The 10,278-nt window shown below is 36.0% G+C and overlaps 2 protein-coding genes across 2 annotated transcripts; both read right to left on the reverse strand.

Moving 5' to 3' along the window:
- Positions 1–446: 446 nt before the first annotated feature.
- On the reverse strand, positions 447–4,436 carry LOC111807234 (putative WRKY transcription factor 21). Its single transcript, XM_087128822.1, has 3 exons — positions 2,062–4,436; positions 1,839–1,964; positions 447–899 (listed from the first exon to the last, which is right to left on the reverse strand). The coding sequence occupies exons 1-3, from the start codon at positions 2,775–2,777 to the stop codon at positions 755–757; spliced, it is 987 nt and encodes a 328-aa protein (XP_086984948.1). The 5' UTR covers positions 2,778–4,436; the 3' UTR covers positions 447–754.
- A 1,555-nt stretch (positions 4,437–5,991) lies between these two features.
- Positions 5,992–8,017, reverse strand: LOC147790039 (uncharacterized). The gene is made up of 2 exons (XM_087128821.1): positions 6,404–8,017; positions 5,992–6,201 (listed from the first exon to the last, which is right to left on the reverse strand). The coding sequence occupies exons 1-2, from the start codon at positions 7,745–7,747 to the stop codon at positions 6,133–6,135; spliced, it is 1,413 nt and encodes a 470-aa protein (XP_086984947.1). The 5' UTR covers positions 7,748–8,017; the 3' UTR covers positions 5,992–6,132.
- Between the last annotated feature and the right edge of the window lie 2,261 nt (positions 8,018–10,278).

Consider the following 10,278-nt stretch of genomic DNA (forward strand, 5'->3'; position numbering starts at 1 on the left):
GGGCTGAGTTTAGACCCGAGAATTTCTACATACCAGTAGACAGAAATTAAATTTGGGAAGGGGAAGTCATCCCGACAAGTTCATCTGTGTCTCCATCTATTCCGTCGACACTCCTAGTTTATTGAGTATTTTGTTCACCATGGATTCCCAAAATTAAAATGTCTCTAGATTTTGACATGTCGAGGGCAATGAGAACTGACCTAGTAAGCAAACCACGCAAAAAGGCTCAAAAGATCAACCGTTCCTTAATCACCACGATGATTATGTTTATGTCATTCTCTTTCTTTAATAATGATATTGACGTGACAGATAATAAATAAAAGGTAAATCCATATTCTCGAAGTACTAGAAAAATTTCCTAAATATAAACGAACCGACTTAACTATAAAACATTTGTAAAGTTGATCATGTTGTTTAGCCGAAAGATGATTATTGGTTCAAGGACATAACGAAAAATGCTCTTGAGGACTTCTCCATTAATTTAGAATAATAAAGTTGTTCGAAGCAGTAATTGCAGAGAAGGATGAGAGTTCTTTCAAGATTTTACGTTCACACCCTAATCCGCAAAATTCTCTGAGCTTCAGAATTGCCAGATGTGATTAAAACAGGCTTTTGCAAGCAAACCCACCTCTCAAAAGAGCTAAAATGCAGAGCTCCATAAGTATTCTTCTTCCATATGTACAGCAACTCTCGAGTTCCGCTACGTTTCGTGGAGGTTTTCGAATCTTTTTTCGAGTAGTAGTCTTGATGGGGTTCAAGTATTTGGGAATTGAGAAGCTATTCTGGGATGGTTGTGTTCACCTTCATATGTAACAATGAGCATTGAAGGTTCCTCGAGACACCGCTCGACATGCTTCCTTGCTGGACAACCTCTCATGCTGCTGCACTTATAGTATCCTCTGCAGATGTTTGAGAGTAAATTAAGATTGACATCGAGGAACAAAGTTGCATACAGTACATAATGCAACTTTGACAGATGAACAAGAAAGATGTTGAGGATGGTTGGAATAGTAGTCCCACGTCAGCTAGCTAGTTAAATGGTTGATCATGGGTTTATAAGGAATACATCTCCATTGGTATGAGGCCTTTTGGGGAAACCAAAAGTAAAGCCATGAGAGTTTATGCTCAAAGTGGACAATATCATACCATTGTGGAGAGTCGTGATTCCTAACATGGTATTAAAGTCATGTCCTTAACTTAGCCCTGTCAATAGAATCCTCAAATGTTGAACAAAAAGATTGGAACTCTCTAAGTGTAGTAAAAAGTGACTCAAGTGTTGAACAAAGGGTGTACTTTGTTTGAGGGCTCCAAAGAAGGAGTCGAGCCTCAATTAAGGGGAGGTTGTTGAGGGCTCCATAGGCCTCAAGGGAGGCTCTATGGTGTACTTTGTTCGAGGAGAGGATTGTTGGAAGAGGAGTCTCACATCAGCTAATTAGGGGGTTGATCCTCGTCTCCATTGGTATGAAGCCTTTTTGGGGAAGCAAAAAACAAAGTCATAAGAGGTTATGCTCAAAGTGGAGAATATCATACCATTGTGGAGAGTCGTGATTCCTAACAAATGATTCCTGCTCGATTTATAAACGACACAAAATGGCCTCCCCCATGTCGGTGAAGAATTCAATGGACTACTCTACTCGGAGAACATGAGGCACAAACTAATAGAGCAAGTTTTCAATATCCCTACTAGATTACCAGATAAGGAATATAATCGACATCTTTCAATCAATGAACTCATATAGTAATGGCAGCCAAATGCATATAATCCCAATATCAATCTATAATGAACTATCCAACATCAGCACAATAAACTGAAAAGGAGTGGAAGGATGTTCATATACCTCGGGTGAGGAGAGCCCTTGATTGGCTTTTGGCCATATTTCCTCCATGAGAAATCATCAGGAGGGATATCAGCAAGCTTGTTACTAATGGCAGGCACCTTGATCGACCGCTTCACTCTATGTTTCCTGCAAGAAGATCATCAAAATCGAATCAGAAAAACATATCAAACCGTCCCATTTCGGTATTGAAACGATATCATAAACAAAACCAAAACCTCCCAACCTCTTCTTTGAGCAATGACATCTCCCACTGCTTCCACATTTAACACTCCCATCTTCCCCTCTCCTACAACACTTCCTTTTATGGCGTGAATTCTGATCGGAAGACCGAGGCGTCCCGATCAAATGAAAGCCACTCCCATCCAAGTTTGCCACACTCCCATCAATGCTCAAGGAAGACATAAACGACCTAGTAGATGACATTGTGTGTTGTGTGCAGCTAGAGCTATCAAAATTCAAGTTAACACCACTATTGCTCCTAAGATACCCCATTTCAGGCTGCTGAGTATTCAACAACACCCTGTTCTGAAGCAGATGATGATAAACAGCAGCAGATTGAGGTTGAATCTGTTGGATTGAACAGTGTTTGACATTTGAGTTCAATTCCAAAGATGGGTGAGGACCCATCTGCAAATTTCTCCCCTGGAGAAGGTCCATTCTGCAATTAGGGGAAGAAGATTCTAAGAACATTGATTGGGAAGGCGATGAATCAAGATGAAAGTTCACGATCTTCTTCTTTTTCCTGACCCTTGCATGACCCAACCCAACAGAATCAAGAAGACACAAAACCTTCCTAAACTTAAACACAGCCTCTCCAGTTTCCGCCATTAAACAACGCGTAATCTTCGACTGATCTTGAGGCGATGTCACAGTCAACAGATTCAACACTTTATGAACACTCTCAACAGCTTCCCTATTAGCATCTTCAACCTCTTCCATCTTCCCAAATGGGCGAAATCTCGAACTCCAAAAGCCCTAGCTGAAATCAAGCATAATGGGGGCAAAGAAAATAACAGAGAAAAAGGCGATGAAGAAACAGAGGATAGGAACACTAGATTCTTCTGCCATTGGTATGATTAAAGTATAAACTGAAGCGAAATCTGAGAGACCCAGAAGAAGAGAAAGCGCAAATCATCCATCCATCCATCTCTGTCTCTGTTTCGCTTCAGAAGAGGTGGTTTTATAGAGAGAGAAGAAGAAGTGGGAAGTGAGAGAAAGAAATAGAGAGGGAAAAGGAGGAAGAAATGGAGGAATTTTTGGGAAAAATTGATTGAAATGATGAGAAGCAGATGGATGAGGAAGACGAAACAGGAAGCAGAGAAATGAAACTGCCGTCTTTGTCTCGAATTTCCACGTGGGTCCCACCATTTACACTATTTTTATATAAATTAATATTTATATTTTAATTTTGTATTTAATATGTTTTTAAATTAGGGTTTAGTAAATTTAAAATGATTAAAATGATTCTATCTTTTTTTAAATATGAATTAATAATGAGTTGATTTTAGTCTTTACATTTTACTTTTTATAAATTTTAGATTCAAATATTCAAAATTGATTAAATAATTAATAATACTTTTTATATAAAAATGATAAAAGAACGCCCACCAAGAGTGGGGCCCACAATTTGGGCACGAGGAAATGAAGAGAGTAGCGATTTGTAAAAGCAAACCAATAATAATGTGCCACGTGTAATACTTTCAGCTTTAAAGGGCTGACACGTAGCTCAAAGTGCAGTTTTGACTGTTGCGCTTTTTCTTTTTTAAAAAAAACTTTTTGCTTTATCTTAAAAAAATAGCATTTGCTAACTTACGCAATGGGTGAGGAGAAGAGAAAATCACAGTGCATTGGTAGTCGGTGACTGACTGACAGTGCGTGGGACCCAATGGGTCCATAAACCGTTGACTATATTAGTCTTTTCCTAATGTTTTTATTTTGTAAAATGGGATGGATTCACTTCATATTCCCAATTTTACCCCTATAATTGTTGTGAATTTACAATAGGGGTACAGTTGAATTCAAGAATATTTCTTTTTTAAAAACACAAAAAATAAATATAGTTTTGTAAGAATAAAATAGTTATAAAATAGATTGTGAAAGATTTTTGTTTGATCCATGTCTACTTAAAACAATTATTTGTGGTTGAATTTTGAGGCCATTTTGTCTTTTCTAATATTATTATTATTATTATTATTAATTGGGTTTGGTATTATTATGTCCAATTTGGTCATAAAAAAATGCTATTTCTAAAAAGAAGTGAAAGCCTATGAAACAAAGATTGAATTTTAATTCATTATGGTCAGGTCAATCATGTATTATTACCTTAGTCTAATTAAATTCAAATTATAGTATAAAGTTTTTGTTTTTATTTATGGGAACAATTTTGCCTTTATATCTAATCAACCCTTGTTACATAAATGGTATCTTTTTTTTTTTTTTCTCTTTATAATAATTTATGTCCACATTCATATAATTATCACTATTTTTATAACATAGAGATTTCATATAATAAAAACATTAAATTTCATAAATAAGATTAAAAAATATATTAATTTTAGTTTTTGAATTTTTAATATTTCCATTTTTTTATACCAATGATTTTTTCCTATCAAAATCTAGATTTAACACAATATTGTAATTTAAATCATATAAATTTTAAAACAATTTAATATACCTTACATACCTCATATTACTTGCTACCTTCAACCTTCTATATAGCTTCAATGCGAGCTCTTGGTCACATCAACCCGTTAATATACCTTCGGGCTTCGACGTTATTTACCTATCGTAAAAATCAAAATGATTATTAAAAAAAATTCAGAGACAAACAGATCTTATAGAAGTTCATGAAATCTAAATTTGAACCGAAATTGTAGATCATTAAGAACAGAGGAAATATTCTCCACTCTTTCATATCAAGGAACAGAGAGTAGAAAACAAAAGAGGCCATGTTCTAGTGAAGCAGTACACGTGCTGAACTGAATATTTGCAGATAATCTGAATGAAAGGCTCAAATCATGGCCACAGAATTTACCCATTAGGCAATATGTTCAAAAAATCTTTCATTATATGTCAGTATGTCAAAGGATAATGGAAATAGAGCTCTCGTGACCCTTGTTAGGAATCACGACTCTTCACAATGGCATGATATTGTCCACTTTGAGCATGGCTTTACTTTGGGTTTCCCCAAAAGCCCTCATACCAATGGTTTATAAACCCATGATCTTCCATTAAATTAACAATGTGTGACTCACTTCCAATAATCCTCAACAACCTTTATTATACCGGAAGGGAAGAAGTTGCTGGGTCATTCTGTTTTCTGTCTTCACCCTGAATCTTTTCCTTGTGTGATTGTTGATTGATGAAGCTTTTCTTTTTAAACCAGGTGCTCTTAACTCTGAGTTTCTATCTGAATGGATCGATTTCGAGACTTCTAGAACTAAAGCAAAAGAGCACGACCGACGTATTATTCATCCTTGTTTGTACCATACAGCAAGTTGTAGACATTGAACATGACATTAATGTTCCTCCACTCGAGCTTATAGTTATAGGAGTCTAACAAAGTTGCGAGATATTCAACATCTTAAGTCAGCAGCCAAAACGTTCGAACCCATAAGAAGTTGGCTTCACAACTACATATCTAACTCAGTAAAAGTAGTCTCTTCAAACTTGTGATGATCAAAGACCTTAAGGTGGCTTTGCCTTTAGACTATTATGAATGAGGGATCTAGTAGAATAATGAACCTTGCTTACAGCCAAGAACACCTGGCTGGGGTTAGACATGTATGCATGAGGCAGAAGTCAAGGCAGGTTCCTCATGAGAACTCAAAATTTTCTCAACTTATGGGTAGCTGCTACACATCAATGCAACAAGGGAAACCAACAGAGCTTCGAATTTCCAAACGTTATGCTCTGATAATCCAGCTTATCTGAAATTTCAAGCCAGAATCCCTTATCAGTCGATAGATATTTTTGAATTGTTGTCATCAACCTCGATACTCTTGGACAGGAAACGTTGGAAGCAAGTTCAAACATCCCCTATACTTTTCGTCTTTGGAAAGCATGTCTAAGACTATGGTGCAGGTTGAAGCATCTGGAACCACATTTTTCTTAACCATCCTATGAAGAAGCTCAACCACTTCCTCTCGTTTATTACTTTTGTAGAAACCACGGAGAAGTGTATTGTAGGTAATTACATTGGGCGTACAACCATTTTCTTCCATCTTTCGAAATAAATCATTTGCCTTTTCTACTTGTCCTTCTTTACAACACCCATGGATTAGAATGGAATAGGTCACAACATTTGGCAGAAGCCCTTCACGGGAAATTTTGTCGAAGAACTCCCAAGCTGTTTCAAGTTTCCCTGCTTTACATAGGCCATCGATAAGACAATTAAAGATATCAATGTCCAATTTCAAGTTGTATGAAAGCTCGTCAAAAACTTCCATTGCTTCTAACAAACAATCGTTCTTACACAGCCCATCTACAAAGATACTCAATGTACTTGAACTCGGCACCAAACCATGAGCTTGAATGACACCAAATATTTTCTTTGCATCATCAACCTTCCCGGCCTGAAAAAGACCCGTTAGCAAGGCATTATATGTTATCACAGATGGTTTAATGCCCACTTGAAGCATTTCATTGTAAATCTTCATTGCTTCTTCCACCTTCCAATTTTTGCAATACCCATTGATTAGCACATTGTAGCTAATCACATTAGGTTCACACCCCTTACTTGGCATACTAAGGAACAGTTCCCTTGCACTGTCTAGATCACTAACCAAACAGAACCCATCCATCAATGTATTATAAGTAAACAAATCAGGAACATTACCTCTCTGAATCATCACCTCTAGCAACTCGTTCGCCTCGATAACCTTTCCTGCCTTGCAAAGTATATCCATCAACACATTAAATGTGACGGCATTTGGTTGAATACCTAGATCCACCATCTCATTGAACAGACATTTAGCCTCCTCCCACTTTCCACCATTGCAAAATCCATGAATCAAAGAGCTGTAAGAAATCACATCTGGAAGCATTCTCCGAGCTTTCATTTCCTCAAAAAGTTCCCTTGCCTTGTCTTCCCGCCCATCTTTACAGAGCCCATCAATAATGGTACTATAACAAATAACGTTAGGCTTACAACTAATGCCGTATCGACCAGTCCCATTGAGCATTTCCTCATGCAACTTAAGTGCAATGTTAGTATTACCCGTTTGACAAAGTCCCTTGATTAAAGTCCCATAAGTAATCACATTTGGCCTACAACCCAACTTTTGCATTCTCATAAACAGCCGCGTAGCTTCACTAATCCTATGCTCCATACACAAGCCCTTAATCAGGGACGTATATGTCACTATATTGGGAATAAAACCTCTCCTTATAATCCCCGCCATGGCTGCTAGACCTTCGCTAATCCGATTCACATTACAAAGGCAATTAAGCAAAATATTAAGCGTGATGTAATTAGGCAAAAGTCCGGCTAAGCTCATTCTATAATACAGCTTCAAAACCTCAGAGTAGTGCTTAGTCTTAGCAAGTCCACCAAGTAAAAGATTGAATGAAGACATCGCAGGGGTAGGATTCGCAAGCATCATTAGGTCAAAGAATTGCAATGCTTCTGATACGGTAAAATTACCCGTCTTGCAATTCTGAAGGAACGTCCGAAGCCGTTCATGAAACGAAATCTCTGTAGTTGACTTTTCCAGCGAAACTTCCGGTGAAACATTCGAATTTGGTGGTTTCGAGATGATAGGTGGGGATTCGGCAGGAATTGGAGATAGATTTTGGGGATTTGAAGATGCAATTCTTGGTGGGCGAGTAAACAGAGACGAGAGCTTGCCTTTCGACGGAGCTGGCGAAAGAGAGGAAGAAATAGCGGAGGCTACAGTTTTGGAAACCATTTGGATTGAAAGAATTCGCCGTTAAAGAGTTGAATCGATTTCTACTAGTAGCAATGGCGGATGAAATTCGAAAGATGAGAGTAGAAACAGTACCGGAAGGGATGGAGGTGGAGCACGATCAATGTTGTAGCGCCGTCAACGAGCTTAGGGTTCCGCCGGGTTAGAGAGATGAAGACTTGAAGGAGCTCATCTTGGAGTTCCACCATAGCTACGAACTCCGTCTGGCTAATGCTTAATGCTCAGAGGAAAATTAGACGGAAAGGAAAAACAGCTACTGCTAGGGTTCTATACTTAAATATATATATATATATATATATATATATATATATATATATATATATATATATTTTTTTTTTTTTTTTTTTTTTTTTTTTTTTTGTGGTAAAATTTAGTTTAATTTTCAAATTATAGATAATAAAGTTTTGTTTCCATTAAAATATATATATATATATATATATATATATATATATATATATATATATATTTAAATGAATTTACTTTGAAATATCTTAATATAATTTTTCTAATAATAAAAATTATAGAAAACTTTGTTTTTAATTATTAGATACAAAAGTGAAAATTCGAATATTGTTAGATATAAAATTGAAAATTTTAAGAATTTATTAGAAACTTTTTTAAATTTCAAAACGTGAAACCGACGCGTTTTCGCTTGTGTTTTAGGGCGGTTCCAAAATGGAGCGGTTTTTTCGCACTTATGCGAAAAAATTATTTCTTGGCATTGTGGTGGGGAATGCCCCAACTCGATGGTTGGGAACTTAATTTTGCAAAACCGGCGTGTTTTCACTTGCGTTCTAGGGCGGTTTCGAAATGGAGCTGTTTTTTCGCACTTCCCCTAAAAAAAAATTATTTCTTAGCATTGTGGTGGGGAATGCCCTAACTCGATGGTTGGGAACCGAATTTTGCGAAACCGGCGCGTTTTCGCTTGCATTCTAGGGCGGTTCCGAAATGGAGCAGTTTTTTCGCACTTATGCGAAAAAATTATTTCTTGGCGTTGAGTATACAACAATTATACTTGGAGGATCGAACCATCAACTCTTAAAATAATAATTGAATCTATTAAAATATCGAGAGTACTAGAGAAGAGACTGATATTATTTTGGAGGTAATGGACGTCCACTAATGTCACAAATATGCATTATGGAGGTTTGATTTTCAAATAGGTCTTCCATTTTGACATATAATTGATATCGAAATTGACTGAATGATATCAAAGTTGTCATTCATGAGTATCAAGACTTAGGACTCTGTCTTGTAGATTACGTGTTAGTAAAAAGTTAAGCTACCGAATCTAAAGATTCGAACCTTTGACCTTTTAGTAAATTGTGTATCTTTTATCTCAGTTATAACAATATTAATATTACTAGAATTTTATAAATTTTAGCAAGCAATGTGCACCGACATCAAAATTGATAATTTGACCTATTTTTTTTTATGGCTCGCGCCTAGACTCAAATTTGGATTTGACATATACTGACCCGACTCTGATATTCACTTGCAACATGGTCAGGTTACCTAGTTCTCGTTTCTAAGAGTGAAAATTATCCCCACAACAAACGAACTGAAATGTGCATTTATTGATATAAGTAATAATTTTTAATTATTTTATACTTTTCTTAGTCATCATATTCTTAAGATCGCTCTCATTTGGATATAGTTTTCGGTTTATTTATTTATTATTTTTTATTTATTTAGGTGTCGCAACTTTATTATATCGAATATCGAGTGATCTTTTTAGCTAGTTTCAACCGCTAAAACATACAAAAATTACAAAAAATAGTGAAAACCGACAAATAATTCATTGAAAAAAGAAAATGCAATGATTATTAGTGAAATCACTTTGGACAAATTGAGTATTTTTTAGGCGCAATTGATCGCACTAGATTTTCGATCACTCATCTTTCTTATCATTTGGTTTCTTTAAGAATAGTGTTAAAATTGTTATGATTCACGACTCTCTATAATGGTATGATATTGTCCACTTTGATCGTAAGCTCTCATGGCTTTGCTTTTGGGTTTCTTCGAAAGACCTCATTATCAATGAAACAATCCTCCCCTCGAACAAAGTACACCATAAAGCCTCCTTGAGCCCTATGGAGCTCTCAAACAACTTCCTCTTAATCGAGACTCAACTCTTTATCTTAAGCTCTAGAACAGAGTACACTCTTTGTTTAACACTTTAGTCACTTTTGACTATCCCTTTGAGACTCACAATTTTTTGTTAGACATTTGAGGATTGTATTGACATTACTAAGTTTAGGGCATGACTCTGATACCATTTTAGGAATCACGATCTGACAATGATATGATAATCTCTCATGGCTTTACTTTTGAGCTTCACCGAAAGAACTCGTACCAATAGAACAATCATACATTAACTTTTTTGAATTTTCTTTTATTCTTAATAAAGGAATTCCTTTTTGGACATTATTTTGTTTTGTTCTTAATTATTCATGACAAAAAGTAGATTTTCTTTTTCGAACAAACAAAATAATAAAAAAAAAAAATATGAT

Source organism: Cucurbita pepo, chromosome 12, assembly GCF_057944985.1.
Source record: "Cucurbita pepo subsp. pepo isolate OVF chromosome 12, ASM5794498v1, whole genome shotgun sequence".
Taxonomy (NCBI): Eukaryota; Viridiplantae; Streptophyta; class Magnoliopsida; order Cucurbitales; family Cucurbitaceae; genus Cucurbita; species Cucurbita pepo.